Below are 27548 nucleotides of genomic sequence, written 5' to 3'. Positions count from 1 at the left end.
TCAATGCCAAAAACAGAAAATGATGCCAAGTTTCTCATACAAGACAAAATCACTAAGGGTACAGAACCTAAAATATGTTCATTATGTGTTTTATATGGTATTTCCCGAACTATAAAGCTGGCCACACACACACGTACCAATAAAATCATATGAAACCTAGTTTTGTACAATTTTCAGACCATGGGGCCTATTTATTAAAGTATGACAGGTACGAATTACAAAAAAATTTGTATTTGATCATACTGTGCGTGTTTTCTGCAACTTTTTCTTGTAGTCATGCAACTTTTTCGAACTTTGCGACAAAATCATATTGTCGTGCCAAGTACGAACGTTTCGGATTCATTCAAACTTCGGTATTGTGACTTTCCTTGGGCCAGGTTGGAGCTGCAGAGTGCCATTGAGTCCTATGGGAGGCTTCCAAAATCATGCACAGAAGGATCAAAGTCAGAAAGGTTTTCCTGCTGTTTACGATCATTTGGATACGAAAATTTTGTGACTTTTGGATCACCAATACGATATTATTGTGACTAATAAAAAATTTTCGGGAGCATTTTCGTGATATTTGCGATCATCAGAAATTATTGTACTTAATCCGAATTTTTCTCAATTCGGGGTTCGAACTCGCACTTGATGAATATCGTCCTGATAATTTTCGTACCATGACGATCGGTCCTTTAGAAAATCTCTGTTGCATAACGATAAAATCTGTGCATGTATTGTGTATCATTATCCTTAGGGGACCTACAGTGGAAGTCACTTTCGTATGATTGGTGTCTGCCAACTATTTCAGGTTCAGAACATCCTCCGATTTTGTATTTTTAGGGCTTTATCCTACAATTTCAGTCTTAATGTTAGTTTCAGAGCGTTGCATTTAAATGTACAACCATACGTTCGTCGTAAGAAGACTAAAACCTGAAAGTGTAGGGCCACCTTAAGTCAACATTTCCCTATTGTTGCATCACCCTTGTGTGTGAGTAAGAAGGGCAGTCCTAAGACGAGGGTTCCTGATAGATATACACCATTCATGTATTGGTTGTTTCATTTGATTTAGACAAGCAGTAAAGGAAATTGCTCATAAATGGTATAAACCCTAAAAGGAAGGAAAGCTCAAACAAACATTTTCCTCTTGCTGAAACCAGTTACGCAACGATAACACATCATGAAATTGTTGTCTTCTAGGATTTGTGTGGCTCTGTTAGACATGTGACTTTTTATTAACAGGCTTAGTTCTCCTTGCTTTCTTTTCTCCTATCTGTCATTTAGTTATTTCAAAGAAATAATTGTATTTAATGCTAATATAGGGGCACAATTAACTTCAGTTTTAAGAGTTTTTTTTATCAATCAGGAAAAAAGCCAACGCCACATTTTCATATAGGGGTTCCACTTCCTAATTTTTTCAAACAATGTCCGTCTCCATAACATTAAAGACTAGATCAGTGCTATGAATATGTGTGATATCTTTCTTAACACACACACATAAGCTAAGCATCAACACAAAACCAGTCCAGCTTAATAAAGAATATGGAATAGTTATATTGCACTGGCTGAAGAACATATTGTTCAGATGTTGGCTATTACAACAAAGCTGCAGAATATGTTGGCGCTTTATAAATACATGTCAGTCATAATAATAGCAGCATCAGGTGTTTGTACTGTATACAGTGCATGTATGTGTATATATAAATACACAAATTGTAAAATATACAGTGAAATATGAACTTGTATTTGCTGTGTGCCTCTTCCCCGCTTCCCTACAGGGTTTTCACTGCTCACATTGCATACCTCCTCCACCCCAGACATCTGACCAGCTTCCCCTTTAGGCACTAAGATAGGCAGTATGAGTGGGCTGAGAGAGCAAAGTACTGTATAAAAAGGTTGTTCACTTTTAGGTAAACTTTTAGTATGTTGTAAAACGGTCTGTTCTTAGCAACTTTTCAACTGGTCTTTGTTTTTTATAGTTTTTGAATTATTTTGCTTCCTTTTTTTTTTACTCCTTCCAACTTTCAGTGGGGGTCACTGTCCCCAGCAGCCAAAAAACTATTGCTCTGTGTGGTTACGGGTTTATCATTATTGTAACTTTGTGTTACTTATCTTTCTATTTAAGCCCTACTCTATTCATATCTTGTCTCTTTCACACCACTGCCTGGTAACTAGGTTAAATTGGGCCCTAGCAACCACATAGCGGCTAACATTTTAACCTGGAGAGCTGCTGAATGAAAACATAAATAATTCAAAAACAACTAACAATAATAAATGATGACGACCAATTGCAGATTGGCTCTGAATATCACCCTCTATCACACTAAATGTTAATTTAAACTGCCCCCAAATTACTTTAAAGAGATAAAGCACTGTTCGTAGTCTATACTGAAGAACCTTGTAGAAATAAATATATCACGTGCAACTTATCAGTCTTGCACAAAACAAAAAATATCATGTACAAGCATGATCCACAGCCATATATAGATTGACTGGTTTTACAGTAGTCTTGTTCTGCATGTGTCGCTTTGTTGTGCCCATTGCATTCTGTGCGTTCCATAAGAAACCTTTACCAGAGAATTCCTTAGATAAGCTGAGTAGTATATTTATGCAGCAGCTTTTAATTAAATTTCCCTTAAAGGAGTGGTTCTCCCTAAGCAAAAAAGGGAAAGTTGTGCTCAACCACTAAATTTGAAACCATTAGGTGGGGGTGGAATGAAGTTGTGACCACAAAATACATATAGGCAACAACAACAACAGCCCCTCTGCACTCACCCATTATCAATATAAATAGGACATCAAGACATTCCGTGCATTAAGCTACCAAAAAAATGCCCTCCCCTATAAGCAAAACAGGGATTGTTTGTCCATATATTGCAATATATTTAAGCTGGCCAACTACGTCAAAGTCATCCCTTCTGGCCAGTCCTACACTGACTTATGCGATTCATTAAGCATTCTACTGCTTCAATATACATTTAACAAAGGGACTACGTTTTTCTTGCAGCTTACTTGCTTTTAAGGTTAGGAAGGGATGACTTTGACATAGTTGGCCAGCTTAAATATATTACAATATATGGACAAACACTCCCTGTTTTGCTTAAAGGGGAGGGCATTTCTTGGTTGAATAAGTCCATAATTATTATACTAACATTAAAAAAGATGAGCATTCCTTTTAAAAGCAGCTTTCCCTTTAAGAACTAACAAAAATCACCAACAAAAGTTTTTCTGTGTATATACAAGATACATGAATATGCTTTATATTATATCCTTATTAAGTGTTTAGTGATGTCATAAGTTATAATAGGTCAATGATATAGTTATTGACACATGACTTGTGTATTAAAATTAATAATGTACCCCCTGGAGTTACATGACCTGTATAAAAGCACTCATACATTCATAATTGTTCCATTATATGGTCATGAAACTCCTTGGGGACTTATAATATCCTTAAATTTCATAATGGGCTGTACATTATTTACTATATATACATGGACACACATGCACTTTCACACACCAGCATTTATTATGACAGCACTTCTGATGTTGGTTTCCACCGGCAACAAAAGGAATCTCTTCGGTTTTCTGAAGTCGCAGAAATTTTCTCCTTTAGGCAACTTCATGCGACTTTAAAAACCAAAGCAATGTGTAGGCCTTTCCATGCGATTCCTTTTTATTGCTGGTGAAAAGGCATTTTGGAGAGATTAGACGCCCGTGGTAGCAGAGATCTATCGCTCCCAACTAATCTTTCCATGGGAAGTTACCATAAAAAGGGGTTGTAGAGGCTAGTAAAAATAACAAATGTATATGTGCTGTAACAGTGACCCGGTGCTCTCAGTCCCTCACAGCAGGAAAAGTACATTTTCACTTATTTTGGCAAGAGGAATGGATGAATGTGAATATCTTTCCACTTTCCGAAAATTGTAAAAAGTTTAAACAAAAGTTAGGTAAAGGTAAATAAATTTACATGTAGTTTTGTTTAGTCTGCATCGGCCAACTTCTCTCTAACCATTCACTAAAGTCTCTCTATGGTTCAATGCTATAATTGTTAAACAGTATACAAATTAAAGTCCATAAATCCCTTCCCTTCACTGATTATAGATTGCCTGCACTAATGGGCCATGGGACTTTTTTTTTATTATTTTATAATGCACAAACAGCACTATATAGGTGTATACAATGAACATACAAAATACATGCAAAAAGCAACCAATAACAGATAAATCAGGTAAAGCGCTTCCAATATAGTATGAGGGGGGTATAAGAAATAAGTTGTGGGGACCTATCACCATAGAAATGGTTCCCCCACCTCTAATAGAGCCTGCACTCCGGTTGGGGGAAGCAATATAGAGCTTTTACAGTCCCTGCCCCAGTGGAACTTACAATCTAAACTACAATGAAACCCAGTATATCTGCATTTTGGGTGAAACCCCAATGCTAATAGTTTTAGGGAACAGGTATATAAAAATACTGATTGATGTGCACAAAAACAACAGTGTGGCATCTGGTCTATTTAGAAGGGAAGTACAGCTCACACCAACTAGTACTAGTACCCACAGTTTTTAGCATTTAGCAAATACCAACTATTTCTGATCACAGCTACAGTGTTTCTTGCCTGCGCTTTTCATGCCCTAATACACAATTGTAGCAAAGCGATGCTACCAACCCTTTGGTTGCTGCTGATACTTGTTTTCACTTTTTTTTTTTTGCAGATAAGTCAGGTTTTTACATACTTTTTTGACATTTATGTAAGATATTAGTTAGCCATTACCTGAATGTTTCATTTTTGTAGTGTATTGCTTCATTCTGTATGTTTGTAGCTAAATCTCTAAAATTTACTTCTACAATAAGTATATGCATTTCATTAAGTTGTTGTTCTGGGCAATGATTATTTATTTTCATAATCTTTTATAAATCTCTCCCCAATATGGGGGTTAGGTTGATAGAGTATAGAGGCCATTGGTACAAGGACCACATAAACGCACCGATGCGCTCCTCATCCCAACTGGATTTTTAAACGTGCCCGATCAACATCTGGCTGATTTCAGCAACATATTGGTTGGGTAGGCCTGTCTGAAGGACCCATACATGGGCTGATAGACTGCCAACTCAGACTGCTGTACTCATTTTGTATTTGGGTGCTGCACCTCTGAGTAAATATTTGTTTTCTGAGAGTTTCATAACTTCAGGTCTGTTGGGAGTAACATCCTACCCCCACACTGTGACCCTCCCAAAATGCGTCATGGCAGTGCAGAGCATTTTATTGGCTTTGGGTTGTCAATTTCCGTGCATGACTGACAGACGTGTTTGTCACTAAAGGATTATTATGTGCTTGGGGTCTATGTTATGCTTCAAGTTGAACTTCTGTCCTGGTTTCAGCATTTTTGCATTGGGCAGCAGGTTTTCCTCAAGAGTTCTTCTGTACTTTGCTCCATAGATTTCCCTTCCCTCCTGACTAGGGCCAGAGTCCTTGCTCATGAAAACATCCCCCTAACATGATGTATGTATATCTTCATTTATAAAGCGCTACTTATGTACGCAGCGCTGTACAGTAGAATACATTAATACAAACAGGGGGTTAAAGATAATGGATAAATACAAAGTACAACAATAAATACAAATAAATACAAGGTACAGTTGCAATAAGAGTCAGAAACACAAGATGAAGGAGGTCCCTGTCCCGTAGAGCTTACAATCTATATGGGAGGGGTAACTAACAGACACAAATGGACAAATGTAAGTGCTGTAGGTCACAGTGGGTGTCACCAAATATTTGCTTACCAAATATTTTACAGAAGGTGTGTACTCGAGTGTACTCCATAGCACAATGCCCCACCCCTTTTTCATTGTGTACCAAATTAATTCCTTTTTTATTAAAAGGAACCACTTGCTCAGAAGGAAGTAGTAAAAGGAAAAATATTATAGTATGAGATCTATTATGCAGACTTCTTGAAGTCCAAGGCTTTTTCTATAATTTAGTACACTATGGCTAAAATTAACTGAAAAACATTCAAATTCAATAAAACCCACTATACTTTTGTTTGCCATTAGCATGAATTTGTTTTGGATTAATTAAAGGAAAACAGTATTTTAATGTATAGTATTGTACTCAGTAGTGTAGTTGGGGATTGTGTTTTCTGGACTTTTTCTATTTCGTGGCTTAGACAGAAGCCTAATCTTGCTTTATTTCAGGGGTACAAAGCACAATCAAATACCCTTTAGGCTGATCGCACAATAGGGCACCTAGAATTATTTTGCACAATATAATACATGGTTTTAAAAGCAAGTTTGCCTTTAAGTTTTAGCTTGTTATAGATTGCCCAATTCTCTCTTCAGTTTTCAATTAGGGTTTACTGACACTAGCCAAAATATCTTTCTATTCAGGCCATCTCCTATTCATATTCTAGTCTCTCATTTAAACCACTGCATGGTGGCTGGAGTAAATTAGACCCTAGCAACCAGATAGGTGCTGAAATTCCAAACTGGAGAGTAGCTGAATAATTAAAAAAGAATAACATAATATTAAAAGGTACTTACAAGATGAGTATTATCTATTTAAATGAAAAGTATACACATTAAACATCTGTACTAAAAATGAGAGCATTACATAGGACTTATTTGAAAGTTCACTAACTCACCTCCCCCTTTCTTTATAAACAGGGCAGTTTGTTCGAGCTCCCTATCTACCTTTGAATAAACAAACCTCTTCATTATCTAAGCAGAAGCATTTCAGCAGCTCATTATCAGGGTCCTCTCAGTGGACTGGTAATTAGATTTAATTAACTCATTTTAATAGTTAAGTTGGGTTGAAAAAAGTCCATCAAGTTCAACCCCTCCAAGCAAATCACCCCCCTTTGAAATTCTTTAGGAGCAAGAAGTTACAGGGAGTACTAAAATGGCTTCATATTCTTGTTTAGTCCTAGAAATAATAGTATGTTAAAGGAACAGTAACACCAAAAAATTTAAAGTGTAGAAAAATAATTAATATATACTATTGCTCTGCACTGGTAAAAGTTGTGTGTTTTCTTCAGAAAGACTACTATAGTTTATATAAACAAAGCTGCTGTGTAGCCATGGGGGCAGCCATTTAAATTTGAAAAAGGGAGAAAAGACACATGTTACTCATATAGATTGTAAGCTCTACGGGGCAGGGACCTCCTTCATTCTGTGTTTCTGACTCTTATTGCAACTGCACCTTGTATTTATTTGTATTTATTGTTGTACTTTGTATTTATCCATTATCTTTAACCCCCTGCCTGTATTAATGAATTCTACTGTACAGCGCTGCGTACATAAGTAGCGCTTTATAAATAAAGATATACATACATGTTACTAAGCAGATAACAGGTTGCATGGATTCCCATTGTATTCTACACAGTTTATGTTATCTGCTTATGTAACCTGCACCTTTTCTACATTTTTCAATTTAAATGGCTGCCCCCATCGTTACACAGCAACTATTTCTATTAGGGCCGTGGTAGATGGGGAGATTAGTCGCCCGCGACAAATCTCCCTTGTTGCGGGCGACTAATCTCACCGTCTACCACGGCCCTTAACTATAGTAGTCTTTCTGAAGCAAACACACAACTTTTACCAGTGCAGGGCAACAGTACATTGTAATCACTTTACTGTAAGCACAAACCCTATTCATTCAGCTAATGTTGGAAATGGGTGTATACTGTCCCTTTAAGGTTCCTGTTGACCTCTTGGTATCTCCGCTAATCAGTCACCTTGTTGTTGCTTGATATTTGCAAAGCTTAGGTGTTTAACCATTTATCTTCTTTTGTTTAAACCCGTACTGTTTTCTGAGGGTCATTGGAATATCAAATAATTTACTTACATTTTTTATTTTCTATAATGTATTTATTAAGTAACCAGTGTGTGTATTTTGCACAACTTTCTATTCTGTTTTTATCAAAATAACTAAACCTTAGTAATAGAAGTTTTCCAGCAAATCCCTATATTTCCCCCAGATAAGCAAAGATTTCTTATGTCTGATGCATTTACAATCTGGGATTGGGAGAACTCCTTGCTTATAAGGTAGCTTTTCCTTCTGGTAGTGTAACTCCCTCAGTGTAGTTCATGTAGAAAGGGGCTAGCACACGCCAAGATTCACTGCTGTGTTAGCTTTATTGGGCCATAATAAATACATTTGAGTTTCTGTTTACTCTAGTTTTTATTGCATTTTTTATTTCATGGTTTAAAAAACTATTTCTAAAAATATGTCATTTGATCGGTGGGGTTTGTTTTGTGAATTTCATGGAACATTTTGGTCAAGCACTAATGAAGCTGAACCTCCCTGTCTGATCGTTTGTACAGAAAGACTTGAATGTATTTAGGTTGGTGAATTAATTTACTAAAGTTGGGTGGGGAAACAACAGCTGCTTCTTTGGGTCTCAGGCAATATATAATTAGGCATGACATTTCAAAAGTGTAAACCTTTATGCAGACTTTGTAAATGTGCTGTTGTGTATTTTCCAGTTTTATATACTGGCAGAGCGGGGTATATAATAGGGACATGATCAAAAATGTCCCAGAAACTGCCACCCAGAGGAGGACATCTTTGTATCTTTTTTGACATGCTCTTATGTTAACCCATTTATATTTGTCTTCAGAGACAAATTTTTCATATTTGTAGTTTTAGATTTGTTTAGCGTTTTGTTCATCAGTTCTCCATTGTAGAATTTTAGCAGCTCTCTGGTTACTAGGGTGCATTGTACCCTAACAGTTTAAATGAGAGACTGGAAGATGAATAGGAGAAAAGGGAAAAGTAATAAGTAACAAATAATTAAAAAAAAAAAAACTGTTTCAGCGTAAAAAAAAGTTCACTTAAATGTGAACAACCTATTTAAAGGTAAACTATGAAAAAAGAAATCTTCTTTTTACATTCTGCTTTGTAAAAGGGAGTTCCTAGGCTAGTCACTGTTTCTTTCTGTGTGGCTACAAGCAAATTTAGGAGTTTTAATATTTAGGAGTCTAATATTTTTAAAAGATACTTTTAATACATAAGGGCCACCTAAGGCTAGCACTATACAGTGAACAAGTTTGCCATGTACCAGTTAGGAGCTAGCAATTTTAACTGCACTTGGGATCAGATGGGAAATTCTCCAATTTTGACAGATTTAACCGTCCCTTTTCTACATTTTATCACGGAAAAGATTTGATGGATCAGTCTCTGCTTGCAATTAGTGTTGGGGATTATTAGCTAACAGTGTGCAGCAGAAATATCAGGGTTTTTTTTAAGTTTGATCAGGGACCCTGATGTGGTCCTCACGCTGACCGCTCCTATGTCCGACGTTGTAATTTTATTATTTGGCCCTAGGGCCAAACAATCGAATGGTACCAATTTCACCCACCTTAGGTGGGCATCTGGGAAAGTTCAGCTCGTTTGGCGATCTTGCCAAATGAGCAAATCATGTACTAATCATATAATGTTTATCCACCTTTACAGTTGCATATTTACACGCCCAAGCCAGGGATGCCAATGAATGCAGTAAGATGTCAGTCTTTGGCTCTATTCTTTTTCCCCTGGGCCAAAGAATTTTTTTTTTTTTAAGTGCAGTCCCCCACGTCCTTTTCTGTCACTTGGTAGAAAAGTGTATGTTAGTAATAAATATTAATCAAAATAGAGATTATGTGTGGCTTTCCCTCGGAGTATGCCACATGTGATAGGTGGTTTGTTTAAACTCTTTGCATGATAAAGCCAATCCAGTGCACTTTTATGTATACATTGTTACTGGCACATTCCTATTCACACCTATCTAAGCTGTTATCACTAATGAGTTTGTCTTTCCATTAATAGGATAGGGTAGATTAAAGTGTTGTGATCTCTGATACGAAACTGGGTGATTTCCATGAAATATAAGGTGCCTTTGCGGAAGTAGAAATAACATCACTATATTTAGGTCTGTGACGTTTTGCTCGGATGGTTTGCTCTACATGTTTCTTCACTTTAATCACAGTGTGTTATCTTCCTCCAAAGTCCCCCTGAGGATCCTTTTTTGGCATTTTGTAGCTGTGACAAGTAGCTGGCTACAAGTATCACTGTGTGTCATTGCCCTAAGAGAATAAGTTTTAAAGGAACACTAACACCAAAAAATGAAAGTGTATAAAAGTAATAACAATATAATGTACTGTTGCCCTGCACTGCTACAACTGGTGTGTTTGCCTCAGAAAGACTACTATAGTTTATATAAGTAAGCTGCTGTGTAGCCATGGGGGCAGCCATTCAAAGGAGAAAAGGCACAGGTTACTTAGCAGATAACAGATAAATCCCCATTATATGGGGCTTATCTACTAGTTATCTGCTATGTAACCTGTGCCTTTTCTCCTTTTTTCCAGCTTGAATGGCTGCCCCCGGGGCTACACAGCAGCTTATTTATATAGTAGCTTTTCTGTAGCAAAAACACCAGTTTTTTGCAGAGCAACAGCACATTATATTTTAATTACTTTAAAACACTTTTAATTTTTTGATGTTACTGTTCCTTTAAGACATTTTATGTATGTATGTATATATATATATATATATATATATATAGCACCACAGATATTTGCAGTGCATTTTAAGGTTGGATGCAAACAGGGATATAGTAATTATAACTTTGCCAGTGAAAATAAATACAGTTATGGATCCGTTATACCAAAACCCATTATCCAGAAAGCTTCAAATAACGTGACGGCCATCTCCCATAGACTCCATTTTAACTAAATAATTTTAATTTTTAAAAATGTTTTTTTCTCTGTAATAATAAGACAGTACCTTGTATTTTATCTTAGCTAAGATATAATGAATCATTTTTGGAGGTTAAATAGTCATGTTGGATTTATTTAACATTTAAATGATTTTTAATAGACGTATCTTGAAAACCCCAGGTCCCTACCATTCTGGATAACCGGTCCTATACCTGTATTTAAATGCACAATTGAGGTCTCTGCCTTGAACAGCTTACATTGCAGGCCTGGACTGGGATTTAAAATAGGCCCTGGTCTTTCAAGTACACAGGGGCCAAAACAACTCCTCACCAGCCCAATAAATAGTGACTGTCTATGGCAACTTATAGCAGCCCCTCTGGCATTTGCCAGAATCAGACTGCCAGTTTGGGTCTGTTACAATCTACAGAAACATAATTGGGAGGGGGACAAAAGAATGGGTAAATGATGTGTTGCAGCAGAAGACCAATGAACTACTTGCTCTACAAAGCGCAAGAGGGGCATTGAGAAAAGTGGGAGTTTTCCTGATTCAAGGTGGTAGAACATTCCAGAGGAGTGGTGCAATCAGCAGCAGGTCACTAGATTGTCCTTAGCTGAATGCAGGGACTCTTGGGAGTGTATGGAAAGATGAGAACAAATATATAGGGAAGAAAAGAGCAGATACAGAGAGAGGAGCAGGAGAATGGAGAGCAGGATAAAAATGTTATACTAATGCGCCACTTGACCCAGAGCCAGAGGGTGGCGGAGAGCAGTTTTGATGCAGGTGACATGTGGTGGGTTTTAGCAGTAAGGATAGAATACAACGGGTGGAGATAAGAATCTGGGAGACCAGAAGGTAATATGTTGTATTAATCTGTCCTCTGGAGTACAGACTCCTGATTAATATTATAACAGGAGGGACAGAAGAAGGGACATATATTTGTTTGTTGGAAAGAAGCTTCATGTCCTTGTAGGGAACCCATTGTGGGTTAAGATAGGGAGGATTGTTAAATGACACCTGCTTTAAGAAACTGGATGTAGTATGATACAAGTACCTTCAAATGTGACTAGCTTAATTTATGCCCCCTTTTTTGCCAAGCGATATGTTCCCTCTCCAGGCAGGTTCCTAGTATTAAAGGATGCATTGCTGTTGCATTTGTCTTTGCATTTGGGAGTAAAGTGATGGATTAGGCAGAATTTGAAAAGTCATACTGCAGAGCCATTGCACTAATTGCTGAGACAATTTTTGCTCTTGACAAATTCCTGGATAACTTTAAAGATGCTATTTTAGGGGAGGGGTGGACATTGGTCCAATGGAATAGAAAAAAATAGACCTTAATTGTGCTGCATTTGGAGCAGCTACACTTGCATTGGTCACTGGCTCTGCCTTAACGTCTCCCCCTGGCCTCCCTTCCATCTAATATATAGCAGAAAGGTGAAGATATGTTCTTTTTCTTCCCATGTTTCTAAATGAATGAGACGCTCACAAATGCTGATATACAAAAAGTAGGCCCCTTTTGTTTAAAGGGGTAGAGTTTTTTGTGCTTTTTATGCAAAATGTCTTAATGCTTTTTAATATATTGTGATTTCAGAGGATCTAATTTTTATCTTTCTGATATCAATTGCCTACAACTTCATAATAAGCTTTATCCTTACTACATCTCTCATATTTTGTTTTAGGAATTTTTTGACCATGCACAAAAGCTGTGGGATGACGATGGTGTGAAGGCATGCTTCGAGAGGTCAAATGAATATCAGCTTATTGACTGCGCACAATAGTAAGTAACATATTGATTACTAATGGGGGAGGGGGGGTCTATGCATCTTCCATACAAGGAAGTGTTACATCTTATCAAAATGTATGATAAGGATTCTGAATCAAAAATATGTTGAAATTTGATGAGTAGATGTGCTTAGCTCAGCTGGTTAGTTGGTCTACCCTGCGCAGCCCACATTTGGGACAGGCACAAAATATTTTAATAAATTTCTAGAGTCTCTATATTAGTAAAGTATAACAGGAGAGCTCGGGGGGTCACTTGTGGTCCCCTCTCTTTTCATCTGAAGCCTTCATTGTGGCAGACTAACCAGGAAACCTTCTGCTTATGGTTGCACAGATTTTATGACATCTAGTACTCAAAAATGTTTTGTAAGGTTAAATGGATGGAGGGTGATTTGAACACATTTTAGATTCTTTTGCTTCCCCATACTTCTAGCTGATAACCTACCTACAAGTGTTTATTTCACAAAAAGGTGAACCTAAAAGGTTTTTTTGTTGGTTTGTTTGTTTTTTTTGGTTTTTTTTTTAATAATTTTGACTCTTTGGCAGGTAGCTAGTACAGGAATCACACATTCTTTAGGGATGTTCCTGTGTATGGGTTTCAGCCAAATGAAGCATTGAGATTGTCTGGGGCAGGTTGTGGGAACTTCCATCCTTTGGGCTCATAACTAAAAATATCTTACTCAGGATTCATCATGTAATATTTGATTTTTCTCAGTATGCATAGTCCGCAGTTAATTTCCACCTTGGACTGGGAGAATAACAGAATATTTGTGTTGGCAGTAGAACAGAAAGGGGGTTTAGGGAAGCTGTATGAAAAAACAGGTGTGCTGTTCTTGCTGATCTGACATGTTATTGAGCAGAATTTATCACACTTCACGGCTTTTTCCTGTTAAACAATTAAAATTTGTTCTATTATAAGCAAGTAGCCTACCATTGACACTATGAAGGCTTGTCTTTATTGATTTTTCAGAAATGTTGGGATGCAATTTGCAGCCAAGTGCGTTAAAGCACCAGTAATGCAGAAACAATTAAAAGGTTCTGTATGCATTTAAATACAATGCACTCTTATTCTGCAGTGGGAAAATTGAGTTTGCCTCAAAACACTGCAGTCTATAAAAATACACACACATAACCATATTTTGCACTACCAAGCATAGCTACCTATGGTTGATCTGGGAAAGTTATGGATACTGATCCCATATTTGCCCGATTAATAGTACCGTTAATATTTAAAAATACAATGGGTTTTAGGTCTTGAACAGTCGTGTCTTTCATTGTGGCTGTTAAAATATCACAATTAAAAGTTTGTACTTTTTTTTTTCCCTCTGTCATTTTTGACATTTTTACATTTCCTCTCCCAAGTGTCATCTGATTTTTATCTAATACCTTGATGAATTAGGAGCTAGTGAGACCACTATATACTTATAGTTTTTGTGCCTGTATAGCAGTTTATTTGTAATGCAGTAAGTAGCACAATGCTTCTAACTAAACGGTTAAAGTAAGTTGTACGTTTGAAGGAAATACAGGCTTAATTTTTAAACATTTTCTTTCTTTGGGTTAATCAAATGTATAATCTGAATATAGAAGCTAAAATAAATTTACAAGCAGAGTGATTAGTATTAATTGTTTATTCTTGGATATGTAAAACATTGAATATATTTCTTTTCTTGTTTTTTTTTGGTTTATTATTCTGAGTTTCTGTTATGCTTTTTCTAAGTTTTGTTTTTCTTTTATTGTTAAAAACCCAGATGGGTATCTCTCAGGCCATATATTCCTTTTCACCAAGAAGGTGCCCATTTTTCAAGGCTAGTGCATTTTCTAGTATTGTTACTGTTTTCTTAGCAACTAAGTTGCTTGGTCATATTGAAAATGTACTTTTCAGATGCTCCATAGCTTGTTGTCTTTTTGCTGCCATTGTAGGAAAGGTACCTGACTTTGGGGAGCACAGATATGTCATATAGGTTTCAGTGACATTGGTATGTGTAGAGCTATGTATTACTGTACTGTGTAAAAAGCACAGAACACATGAATTGTGCGTCCTAGGTAAGCCATGAGTGATACACTGTCATATGAATTGCAAGCACCCTTTTGCCCATGAGTCACAAGCAATTTACATTTACAAGCATTTATATTTACAGCTAACATGTCCATAAAGAGTTGTCATGAACATGCTTTGCATACTCAATGCAGAAATCCAGCAGCTAAGTAAAATAGTCCACTTGTTGCCACCATGCCATGCTATTGTCCATCCAGTAGGGGAAAGCTATACTAAACAGTTTTGCCTGATGGTACAAGCCTGGACTTTTGCATGCCTCCTGATCAGATAAACTTTATGGTTCTCTGTGCATTTATTTCATCACCCCTGCATGTGTATATCCTTTGGGTACAACTGAAATAATACAGACATTCAGTTCTTCAGCATTGCTCCAAGTAAAGGAACATAATTATGGCAGAATGTAATAGCATAGCATGTGGACTCATATGACACAATATCTCTGTTTGCAGTTGAAACAAATGCTCCTTCCTACACCCCTGTTACAGATTTGTGTTTAACCATGTGTTGGTCACTTTCTATTTTAGCTTGCTTTTGTGCCCTGCTGATGTAGTTTGATTACAATAATTAAGACCAGTATTACCACTTTTTTTGCATATAAATCTGTAGCTTTCTTTGGTTATGTTAATTTATTTACTTTTATTTTTTATTCCAATTATAAAATATAATGTTTTATCATGCTGTATTACTCAAGTTCTAAATAACTTTTTCAAAGTGTAAATGGCAAACTTTGTGCTCCTCCAAGCTATGTAGGATGTATTTGAGTGAATGGTTGATCTGGCTTTGTGCCTTTTTCAGCTCTTATCGTATGTTAGTATGTGCAGCCAGTGAAAGTGAAACCTCTGTGTAAACAGACCAGTTTCTCTATCAACAAGCCAAACTTGGACTTTATGTTGTGTAAGCATTTTCATGTAAGATGATAAAACTTGGAATCTTGAAATAAAGGCACACAGGGCTGATGATCGGCTTTTCTCTATCTGCGTTACCTAGAGGTAAAGAAAAGCCATTGTACTCCCATTTGCTCCTTCTTGGCAGCATGTCACACAGAGTGGTGCAAAAATGCATAGTTAGTTTTCCCTTAGGAAAAGAAGTGGATGGGACCATGTTTTCTAGAAAAGCTGATATTAGCCCAGTGTGGCTTTATCCTAAGAAGAGTTAGTATTTTTCTTCCAGTATTTTTCCACTTATAGGTTTGCGTTGTACCTGTCCAACAGTCCTGAAAACTATAATGCCCAGGATGTTCAACTGCCATCAGTTTTCAGGTTATTCTTAACTGCAGATGGAGCTATATAGCAAATACAACCATCCAGTCAATTTTAAGGGCCACGACACAATGGACACCTTGTCGCACCCAGGGAGAACTCTCCTCCACTGCAGGGGAAGAAGCATCTGACAATTCCTTCTCTTCACTTTTGTTTGAATTGCTGCATGTAAAACACAAATAGAGATAAAGCTCCCCCTGTGTCATTGGCTTTATACCTTAAAATTAATGTTGCCTGTCTGACCCACATGAAAAGACAAATCTGTTCTCTAAGCAGTTAGAAGTAGCACCTACTAATCTCCATGTTTGATAGGATTTAAAGGGAACCTAACATTTATATTTGCTGATGGGATCGTTTTTTACCATTAAAGTTAGGGTGGCCATACACGGGCAGATTTTAGCTGCTGAGTCAGCTTGTTCGTTCTGTGGCAGATTATTTGCCTGTGTAAGGGCACTCCGATGGACCTACTCGACTGATATCTGGCTGAAAAACAGGCAGATATCAGACCGGTTAAAAAGTCTCCTCAGAGCGATAACCACATTGGCTTGTTGACGTTGTCCTTTCTCTGGTGACCTATATTATCAAGGTGGCCATATTGGGGAAATATCTGGTTTTTGGTGACCTCTACAAATGATCAGATCTTTCAATGTATGGCTAGCTTTACAAAATTTTAATTTGCTTATCATTTTAACCAACCAGTGACTTAATTTTTATTAGAATATGCATTCCGCCGCTAGGGGGAGCATGTAATGATAACTTCTCAGAAAACACTTATAAATATCCTTAAAGAATGGAATCACTGCAAATGCACCAAAAAAAAAAAAAAAAAAGCCTTCTCAGCATATTTAGCACTCCTTTTTAGTTAAACTTGAGTTTAGTTTCTCTACTAGAACCGAGAGAGTTTATCGCAGACAAATGCTGTTTTTGCATGCAGCAAGGCTACTTCCTTGGCAACACCCTGTCCTTTATTTTAAGTTGTTGTTCTCTTGCTGAAAAGGGGGTACTTCAAGTCAAGCCTTTCTTTGATCAGCTGACAGTCTGTTTCGGGAAATTATTTCTCTGTTTGTTTAAAGGCTATACAACCCTCTGTAAGGTGGTGCACCTTTATTGGGTACTACTGGTTGTTTGCAGACATAGCCCAGCTCGTGATAATTGAGTGTCCTGGGTAATACTACGTCTGTGCAGCCCCTAGCTGATTCCTACTTATACTTTTGGACACAGAGTCACTTCTTCAATACCGGATTCATTTAGAATAAAAAGATTTGTATCTTTCTCCTTTTAATTTCAACAGAGCTTTTATGTGAATGTAGCATTTCCATGCAGCAGAACTGCCTTTTCTAAGCAAGGAGTGCTAAGCAAGCTCTTTTCTACAAAACAGAAATGTCAAACTGCAGAACAAGATCAGTTTGGGTCTGATAGGGCAGCACAAAATAAAACATTAAAGGCTGTTCTTCTCTGGTTAACAAAGCTAGCAGAGCTAATGTCTTTTTATCGGAGCAGTGTGGGTTTGTGTTGATACACTGTGGCAAAGGAAAAGGATGTCATGTAGATATGATGAGTGATTAGCACTAAATATAGCCCTGTCGAGCGAACAGAGAAAGCACTGTTTCATGTGAAGAACCACACAAACACTGCTGTTGAATACAAGGAAGCTAGGCTTAACCTTTTCTCTGCCAGGGGCTATTCCACCGGAACCTTTGTGAGCTAGAGCTAGCTCTTGTAGAAACAAAACATTATTTCTACCTCCCAACATAGTTTTCATTCTCAAAACAGTTGCCTGTCAATTAAAGGGGAAATATAGCTGGTTAATATTTATTCTATATCTTGCATGTAGATAGTATAAGGCCCTAACATAATACATGGATAAAAGCAAATGTATCTGTGTATCTAAATCATTTGAGAGGGAGAGTACCGCACACGCTGGGACTTAGTATGTCCTTCCTCAGGGAAAACCAACAGACTGAAAAGCATCACAAAGATTTAAACCATAACCAAAAAAAAAATGGTGGCAAAAACAGTACTAAGTAACCATGGAAACCAATGTAAAACAGGTGCAGTGATCAGGTAGTGAGAAAAAAAGGGGAGAATAGTGAAATGCACAGAATTAGGTGGCCGTGAACATGATCTGAGGTTCAGAATGTAAAATATAGACATAGATCATAAGTAAACAAAAACATAAAGTGTTGCAAACAAGTAACAAGCTTATTAGGCTGAAAAGAAACAAGGCAACAGTGTTCAGTATAAGTGTACTAATGCCAGATAGGCAAAGTGAGTAAAGCTCCGGGTCATTAGGCAATATATATATATATATATATATATATATATATATCCTCTGTTATGCATTTCCTACAACACAGCATGCCTGAGTATGAGTAAAGCAGTATGACAGCTTCCATGCATGTAACCATGCAGAGAGAAATACTGAATAGCTATATCTAGATACACAGACCATATCTTTAATCTAAAAAGAAATTCAGTAAACAAAATGTGTAGAGAACAGATGATCTCATGCATGGGAATGTGTCAGTTTTGGTACTTGGGCAAAAAAAAAGAAAAACTGCTAATGCCAGACCTTGTGCCTCATATATTAATGTAATATGGCAATGCGGATATGTTTAAATAGTACGCAATAGCTGCTAGCTTTTGTTTGCAACCATATTGACAAGGGGCTCTGTATGTCTATGGAGCAGCCATAGCAGTAAGTTTTTTTTATGGCAAGTAGTTTAGACTTTGGATCTGCTGTGTATGTCTGTGACAGCAGAAATACTGTAGGTGACTGGAAAGTTGGGAATACAATCATTTGATTGAGGCAGCCATTGTAGATATATAACATTTTATGCTGAAGACTTGAAATATTATTTCTAAAGACTGGTAATGGGTTTTGTATACATGAAATCTCTTTAGTATTTTCCTTTCGATATATGTTGTCAGCCCTTTAGTTATAAACACAGTCTTTCCCTACTCTTGTTAATCCTCCTTTCTATTGGTCTCTCTTTGCTCATTACACTCTCAGTTTTATTGGCAAACTTTCCCTGCCTGTAATTTACTTCATTCCTTTTTAGTTTAGTTTTAGGCAGCTTCCTTTCATGACTCCCTTTGCTAATTTAACCCCTTTTTTGTTCAACTTCATCCTTTTCTTCTGTTATCTTATGAGCAATTGTTTGTAGGTTTTGAGTTTTAATGTGCAGTTTTCATGGAGGTTGTGTTCTCCGTTATATTCCAGTTATAGGATTCTCTATTAAAGTACAAATCAACGTGCTGGCCATTAATAAAACCTGCTACTTCAGTGCCTGCCTTATTGAAGTACTGGAAGTTTTGTGGCTATTCAGCAGTGGGTCTTATTGCTTTTAGTTTTGTGTATTTTTATTGCTATATTTACTCTCTTGAGTTGCTCATTGGCACTTTTGAAACTGGCTACTGCTGAACTAAAGTACAACTCGCAGCATCCACTAGTGTGCTAGTAGTCTTGTAGTCTTGCATAGGTTTAGAATAATAAATGCTTAGGTAGGCTTATCCTTCCAAAAAGTTATATTATTATGAATATTATCAAACTCTCCTATAGTTCTCTCCCCAGACTTGGGGGCAGATTTATTATGCTGTGTAAAAAAAGGCAAAAAAATTTGCCAGGCATCGCCATGTAAAAAAACAGCATAAAATCGCCATAAATTTTTTTACTCGTTTTTTTTTTACGTAAAGTAACAATGTAAAATCTGGTAAATCTGGACGGCAAATTTCTCCATTTATTTTACACAGCTTTTTACACCATGTTTTTGCCCAATTTCATTTTATGCAGCATAATTAATTTGCCCCTAAATGTTTACCCTCCCGCATTGCTGTTAGGAGAGTGGGAGTAGAAGTTGGTCAGAATGTGATATAGCTTTTGGTTAGACAGTTAAAGTTGTTTACTGACAAGAAATATAAGGGAACTTTGTCTTTATGGAGTGTCTTGTGTGCAATTGGCAGGGGTTGTTATGAGAATGACATAGAAATTCTGTATTTCTGTATTGAGGAGAAAATTTACCATGGCACTATTAGAGACCCAGCTGTTTATGGGCTGTTTAGCACCTTCTGATTTATATAGCCCCTAATGGCAGTACTTGTCATCAGTCTGGGGCCATTAAAGAGGAAGAAGACAACCACTCCATAGTGCTTGCTAAGAAGTACCCTAGTCTAGTGCAGTCTTCTGCTAATCAGGAGCACTGACCTGAGGTATCAGGTAAGTGGTTATAATCACTGGAAAGTGCCTAACATTTGCTGATGGATCTGGCACACATGGCAACATGGGTGTGGTTGTGTGAGCAGGTTTCTGTTTTCATTGGAAAGAGGTATATTGGCCAGCCAGGCTTTTCATAATACTTACTATTTAAACTATTGTGTACAAAGGAGTTCGGATTTGCTGTCAGTAAATTTAAATGAAATCAAGCTTGAGCAGCTATTGCAGTGACCATTTCTTGGTATATAGAAATTTTATTTTCTTTTGACTCATCTACAAACACAAGGGTATGCAATATTTATATGAAGGGATTTTTCAGAAATCCTTTTGGCTGTATAGTTTGAGATGGCAAATCGGCTGCATTGTTACCAGAAAAGTAGAAGCGGCAGTGAGAGGCGACAGAAAATTAACCAGTAGGTTCTCGGGTATTACTTTAATAGTAGTAGGAAGAATGGAGGTGGTGACCACATGTTTGTGGCTGGTAATGTAGATAGCAGATGTCTTGCTTGTGGCTGCTGGTTGGATGCCCCCACTGCATGTAAGCACGGTACGTGGCAGCAAGAGAAGCATGAGAGTGATGCCAGTGAGGTAGGCACAGTCGTATGTCGCTCTCCCACTCAGAGAGGCCTCTCCCTGTGCAGCAGCAGCCTCTCTCCACTCCATGCGGAGCCAAGGCAAACTGGAGCTATTTATAGCAGCACTGCAGAGCAGAAACTGGCTGTGGGTCACGTGTGTCAGGCTGAATCAAAAGCCAGTATCCCAGCAATATGCAGTAAACAAAAGGTTAGTAACAGAAAGAAAGCCGTGGGTGCCTTAGAGCCGCCCCTTCATCAGCTGTGCAAACCACACATAGAATAAAATAAGTGATAGGCTTTGTGTGCAGCCAGGATGTGTGTATCTCCCCTCGCTTAAATAACCTCTTAGCAGTGCTTTATAGGCATTTAGCATTTGGCTGCTGTAATGGCTCCCCACTTAGTGACGCTTCAGGTATCTGAGGGCACTGAATCTGCACCCTGATCCCTTGAGCAAGTCTTTCCGCTCCTTAGTTACAGCACAGCTTCAGTAATAGTTCTGCTACTCCCCTCAGTCTGGTAGCTGTATACTGTGGAAGGGAGGCAACATTATTTATATCTATTTCTATAGTGCTACTTATGTACACAGCGCTGTACTGCAAAACAGTACATTAATACAACAAACGGGCTCATTCCAATAATAGATAAAACACAAAGTATGATGATAAATACAAATAAATACAAAATACGCTTGCATTAAGGAGTTAAATTAGAGAAAAGAGGAATAAAGGTCCCCTGCCCTGTAGAGCTTTCAATCTTACTGTGATATGTCTAGAAGAATTATATCTAGAGTAACTGGACTTTTGTAGGTAGGACATGAGAAAGTGATGTAAGGCAGGCACCTGGAGGGCCAGCCAAGCTATTTTTGACTCTTTTGTGTGCTTATTTATTTCTAGGTTGCTGGTCTCACAGACCTATTGGCAACTACAATATGGCTCTTAGGAGCTTCTAAGTTTGTCCTGGGATCTGCTGCATACGGATTTCTACCTGCTGTCACAACTTCCTTAATCCCTTGGAAGATGTAGTTGAGCAACAGCAGAATTAGCTGATCTCTGATTTGTATTAGATCACTGTAGTGTGCGAATAAATTGGTTCAGGATGCAGTACAAGGATGCAGAAAAGATCTTAACCCCTCTCTGGCTGTCTTTGCTTGGTGTGTTTGTGTCCTTATGGGACAAGCTGTAATTATACTGGTGATGTTACTTTGGTACCAGCAAGGGTTGCGCTGTGCTGCATTTGAATTTTTTTTAGGATGCAGAACAGTCATGTGGTTTGGATGCATCTTATTTACTATCCTCAACTCAAAAAAAAATTTGTTTGCTTTTTTATCTCATAACACTGTATTCTACATGTGGAACTATACTAATAGCTGACTTATGTGGATACTGTCAGGAAGAATGTCAGGAAAAAAGAAGATATAGGAGCTCCTATTATATTGCAAATGTTTAATAGTTATATCAAAGAAGAAATTCATATAATGTAAATCATAGTAACAGTTAATATAAAACTCAGATTATTAATTAATAACATTGACTTTGATTAGGCTGGAGTCAGCACACTATGTGAATATAGCAAATGTAGACAAAGTTGCATATTCTCCTCAGATGCCACCAATTGTCACTGCTCAGCATAAAGTCAGTCATTTCCACTAGTGTCACATCAGCTAGGCCTCTTATGGCTCATTAGATATTAATGTATAACTGTGTATATTAATGTACAATAGTGGAGTGGCAATCTTGACAATAACAGCAGAAGCACTTATCACCAATTGCTTTGGAGTGTAAGGGGTTAACTGTACTTCAAAGACATGCTCTCTTATATCTGCAGGACTGTGCTCACTGCAAAGTATTTAGAAATCTGCCAATCCTACAGCTATAGGACAAAGACTTTTTTTTTATATTGTTAGTATTTTTAAGTTAGGATGCCCCCCTCTGGATGTTTAGAAGGTTGTCCCTCCTCCACATTCTCAATTATTGGAGTTTTTGGGCTCACCTCTAGTAGCTATGTAGTGTATGAAATATGATTCCCTGTAAAGACCCCCAGCAGTGCCAAAAAATGTGTGTGAATTATAGCATTGCATCCCCATTGCAGCAGATTTCGACACCTAACCTTATTTACAGGCTACTGGGCAAACTTGTGCCTGGGCAGTAACCCATATAGATCACTCAGTGGTTAGCTTTGTTCAACCAGCTGCAGAAAGAATCACTAAAGGAAAAACTTAAAGTTGCCTTGTGTTAATTAATTAGTAAATAAGCCTGAGTGAGTGTCCTAACTGCCTACAACAGCAAGATCTATAAATGCCCTTTCGATCATTTCTTAGTTGGCACGATGGGAGGAATAGTGCCCATCTTATGCTCTTCTACAGCCAAACCACTGCAAACTAGATTCTCCTGGGTCTTTACTAAATTAAATTGGGTATTTGCTGTTCTAATTTACAGGTTTTGTACAGATGAAAGTTAATGTTAAAAAGAAAATTAACTTTTTATTTACATTTATACCTTTAGTGAAGCTGAAACGCATGCCTCAACCTTCACCGGTTCACTGGTTCCTAGAAATGATTGTTCACAGGCTGATGTATTTGATATTGCATATATTACTGCATATTTTTATTACTTTTCTCCTTTGTTGGTTTAATGCACAAAATGTGCAGTTAAAACTGCCCAGTGGGTACTGTTCTTTTGTGCTGGCCAAAACAGAGCGGGTGCTACTAGCTGCAGAGCCCTGTGACCTCATTTCCCTGTATGTAGGTAACCAGCACATTCATCCAATAAATGACTAGCTCTGCGGGACTATGATCTTAGGAGAAATAAAATAGGCTATCAAACATTCACTTTGGCATTTCCATTATGTGATTTCTAGTAACCAGAGCTTTCAGTAACTGACTGGTAGATGAATCTGCTCTCTGGTTGCCAGGTGGTGTTGGCTGAAGCAGAATAGAAGGGTAAATAATTCACACACACACACACACACACACAAAAGATTTTTGATGGGTGTCTTCTCGTCCTACTAAATTGACACTAGAGTTAACATCAGTGAAATTAAAGGTTAAGCAAAAAAAAAAATATACAAGCGACACACCCAGGATTTGTTGCTGGTGAGATCACGTGAGAGTAAAATGAAATGATTCTTGTTGATCTGCCCTTTAGTTTCCCAGTTACTGTAAACAGGTTTTCAGGCAACTTTTGTTTTGCCTTCCATGGCCCCAAGCACCATGCTCATGGAATCCATGTGAAATAAATGACTTATAGCAATCCCACATACCCATGTCTGGCTGCAGAGCATACACATTCTGTGTTTGGGCTTTGAGATAAGGTCTTAAAGGTAGGACCCCATGCCCCATGCACAGCCTCCCTGCTCCCTTCCCCTGTATCTGCTGGCTTAATGCTAGGCTGTGAATTGTGGCTGGCGGACATAGGGGTATATTTATCATGCTGTGTAAAAAGTGGAGTAAAACATCACCAGTGTTGTTGTATACAGCAGCCAATCAGATGCTTTGATTTGATTTTCTAACTGTTGAAATCTAATTGCTGATTGGTTGCTCTGGGTAACATCACCAGTACTGCTTTACTCCACTTTTTACACAGCATGATAAGTATACCCCTTAGTGTTTGGCTGCATCACTTTCTGTCCCACCAACCATTCACAACTGGACGCTAGGCTTTCAGGGCTAGCATGGCTAATCCATGCCAAGGGCACTTTGAACCAGAATTAATGAGGCCAGGCACCACGACCCTGCAGCACAGTTCTACATAAGCCAGCAGGTACAGTTGGGACAAGGTAGTTTTCATGAGTCACAATGATGTGGCTGGGATGGTGGCAGTAGAACAGTTCAGGGGCCCTATTGGTTAAAAAGTAGTGGGATGGCTTAGTGCTTTTAAAACCACAATTAAGTGTTTGAACTGTAGTCTTCTAATAGGTCAGTTAGAATGAGGGAAAAAAGGACAGAACAATTTTGAACACAAAGAACAGATTTTATGGCATTTCCCTGTTTTACAGTATACAAAATTTTAATTCAGTTAACAAAGGTTTTTGTCGCATAATGGTAAATGTGAAACATCGTGTTTGATGCTAAGACTAATGTCGTATCAGGATGCTTTTCAGCCAGCTAGATTGGGGCTGAAAGTCACTCCGTGCCATTAAGGGTGCTGTGCTGTCGGCCCTTGACACATCTCATATGCAGATATAAGCAAATTGTTCATTTATAATCAGTTGAACCTTTATAAGCTGCTGTACTGAAATCCTGTCTAAATGTTACAGGTAACTACAGCATATTGTGCTGAGAAATTAACATTTTGTTGTATAGAAAGGGGTTTTGCTCTAAAGTGTCACATGGGCTGCTTTTGTCTCTGCCAAGTGATATAAACACATCAGCTGGTGTCTGTAGGTCTTTGATGGGCTCTGGGTCAACACCAGGCTTTGCTTTTGGCATGGTCTGGGGACATATTCTAGTGACACCAACTGTCCAGTTTACATGATGAAAAAAAGTATACACTTTGTACATGTGCTGGGCAAGGGGGTCCTATTACTTGAATAAAGGACAAATGATGGCAAGATTTTGAACACACTGCAGGCACCTAATGGGTTTATATGCATTATGTAATCTCATCTTGAGAGAGGGCATTGAGTACACTGTTTGCAGAACAGCTACAATCCGCCCACCATCTGTACCCCATGAAACATATGGACCCCGCTGTTTATCTTGCAGACAGTCATCCATGCCTACATAGCTTTAGTCTTTTATCATTGATTACACAGAGTGGCCACTGAACTACATATGAATTACATGTGTGGGCAATAACCTACACCCCACAAACACCACTCTGCTTTATGTGGGTGATACTTTCTGATTTTAATTGATAATTTTGAAAGGATTAAAACATGAATTCATTACTCAGAGAATTTTAATTGTAACAAATATAAAGCAAGTTGATCTTAAAGATCTCTCCATTTTCCTCTGTCGCTATGGGACCATCACAGCGATATGTTACTGTCATTAACTGCAGAAAAGGAAACACATAACATAAAAAGTGACAAGGAAGGAACAATCTCACAAAGCCTGGAATTGTATAGTGCATTCCCTGCTGGAACGCCAAATCTGCAGAGCACCAAGTTCATAGAGTTTTTGGCTAGCTTGCGAAAAACAGTTTTCTGTTGTGTAAAGGTATTGATGATGTGAAGGGGGGGTTGATTTTTTTTTCTTTTTCTTGCGGCTCTGTGGTGCCACCTACAGGATTACATAAGGAGCATATACCTCAAATCTTTGGATAAAAACCATCAGAATGTGAATAATAAATGTGTACATTTTTAAAATAACAAAATGTGTTCGGTTGCTGTTTAAAACTAATGGTCATTCTTAATTCATTGGGTATTTTTGGAATCAGAGACTCAGGACTTTTTTTGTCCCAGGCAAATTATAAAGATATAAAAAAGTTACCATTAGATAGCCTGCAATGCTCAAGGAGAGCTAGTCAAGCAAAGGGCTATTTAGATAAACTACACTTGCAGGCAGGGGCATAACTATAGAGGAAGCAAACCCTGCGGCTGCATGGGAGCCCAGAGGGTATAGGGGGCCCCATAAGGCCCTAATTAATTAGCAATTTAAATATATATTGGTAAAATGGACCAGCCTTTGGACATTTTGCGGGCCCTAAAATGGCTTTGCTGTGGGACCCAGTAACATCCGGGTACGCCACTGCTTTCAGCTCTTGCAGGTCTAGGACTAGCAAAACACCAAGGAAGGGGCCAGACTGTTTATTGTTGTACATGTAGAGGATTTGAACTTGCATTTGGCTGGGAAAGGCCTTAAAGGAAAACTATACCCACAGAATGAGCCACACAAGTATGAAAAAAGTTCTTTAGGTATGACAATAAGGGAGCAACATGTTGCTTGTGTATCATTTTAAAGGACATGTAAAGCCTACAATGTATATCAGTTGGGCACATCAGCCCCACCCAAATGGCATGATTTGTACTGCATATTTCCCCTCTGTTTTCTAGCACCATCGCATTTTCCTAAAGCAAATAGCAGCTTTCACCTGGTGCTGCATATTTCCTCTGATACATAATCAGTTACATTTAAATCTGCAAAAATGACACACACACAGACCCTTATTCAGCATACATCTCATCACGAATACAGGCTCACACAGGCACAACTGTCTCTGATAAAAGTTCTTGTTTGTTTGAGCAGTGTAATGGTTAAGCTAAGGTTAAAAGAGAAAAAAATAGGAGCAGCTAGAGCTGAGTTTCTATGGGAACCAGCAATGCAATCTCTTTACTGGCTGCTAGACTGGAGGGCGTGTTTAGTAATCTGAGCTTAGAACAACTGAGCATGCCCATAAGCCAACAGCCAAAGCAAATTCCTGAGGGAGGGGCCAAGTGGGTTACAGGAGGAGAAGGAAATCTAAGTGAGTAAGGGGATGTTGCAGCCTTACTATTAACCTCTGACAAGAAATCTTGTGTTTCTTTTGATAGAGAACTGTATTCTTTTCTGTGAGTGCTTGTGGCTGTGTTTACATAGACCTTTCTGATAAAGCTTACTTAGATTTTACCTTTCTTTCTCCTTTAAAATTGCAATTTTCTATTTAGGAGTACCCAATAGCACACAGTACTGGAAAAGTATATTTTATGAAAATGGCTCAGTGGCTCAGTAGCAACATGTTGCTCCCAGTGGTCTCAAAGTTGGTGCTTATTTTTGAATTTCTGGCTTGGAGGCAAGTTTTAATTGCATAAAAAACCATTGTAATTGCCAAACAGAGCCTCCTGTAGGCTGCCATTCCACATAGGGGCTACCAAATAGCCAATTATAGCTCTAATTTGGCACCTCCAGGAACTTTTTTCATGGTTTTGTTGCTCCCCAACACTTTTTCCATTTGAATGTGGCTCACGGGTATAAAAGGTTGGGGATCCCTGATTTAGAAAAATAAGTGTTTTGCATATAGGCTGTGGTATATCTTTATAGAGACCTACACTGTTCAGGGGTGTATCTTTCCTTTAA

General features: G+C 38.0%; 1 protein-coding gene across 2 annotated transcripts in view; it reads left to right on the top strand.

Moving 5' to 3' along the window:
* The window catches only part of gnal (G protein subunit alpha L), a 150158-nt gene that overhangs the window by 104092 nt on the left and 18518 nt on the right, over nt 1-27548 (top strand). For both annotated transcript variants that reach the window (XM_012964388.3, NM_001142197.1), the window contains exon 5: nt 12352-12449. In XM_012964388.3, coding sequence (XP_012819842.2) covers nt 12352-12449 — 98 coding nt within the window. The remainder of the gene's footprint in view (nt 1-12351; nt 12450-27548) is intronic.

Source organism: Xenopus tropicalis, chromosome 6 (assembly GCF_000004195.4).
Source record: "Xenopus tropicalis strain Nigerian chromosome 6, UCB_Xtro_10.0, whole genome shotgun sequence".
In the NCBI taxonomy this organism is placed as follows: Eukaryota; Metazoa; Chordata; class Amphibia; order Anura; family Pipidae; genus Xenopus; species Xenopus tropicalis.
Note: the sequence above shows the minus strand (reverse complement) of the source record. Positions and strands in the feature narration are given on the sequence as shown.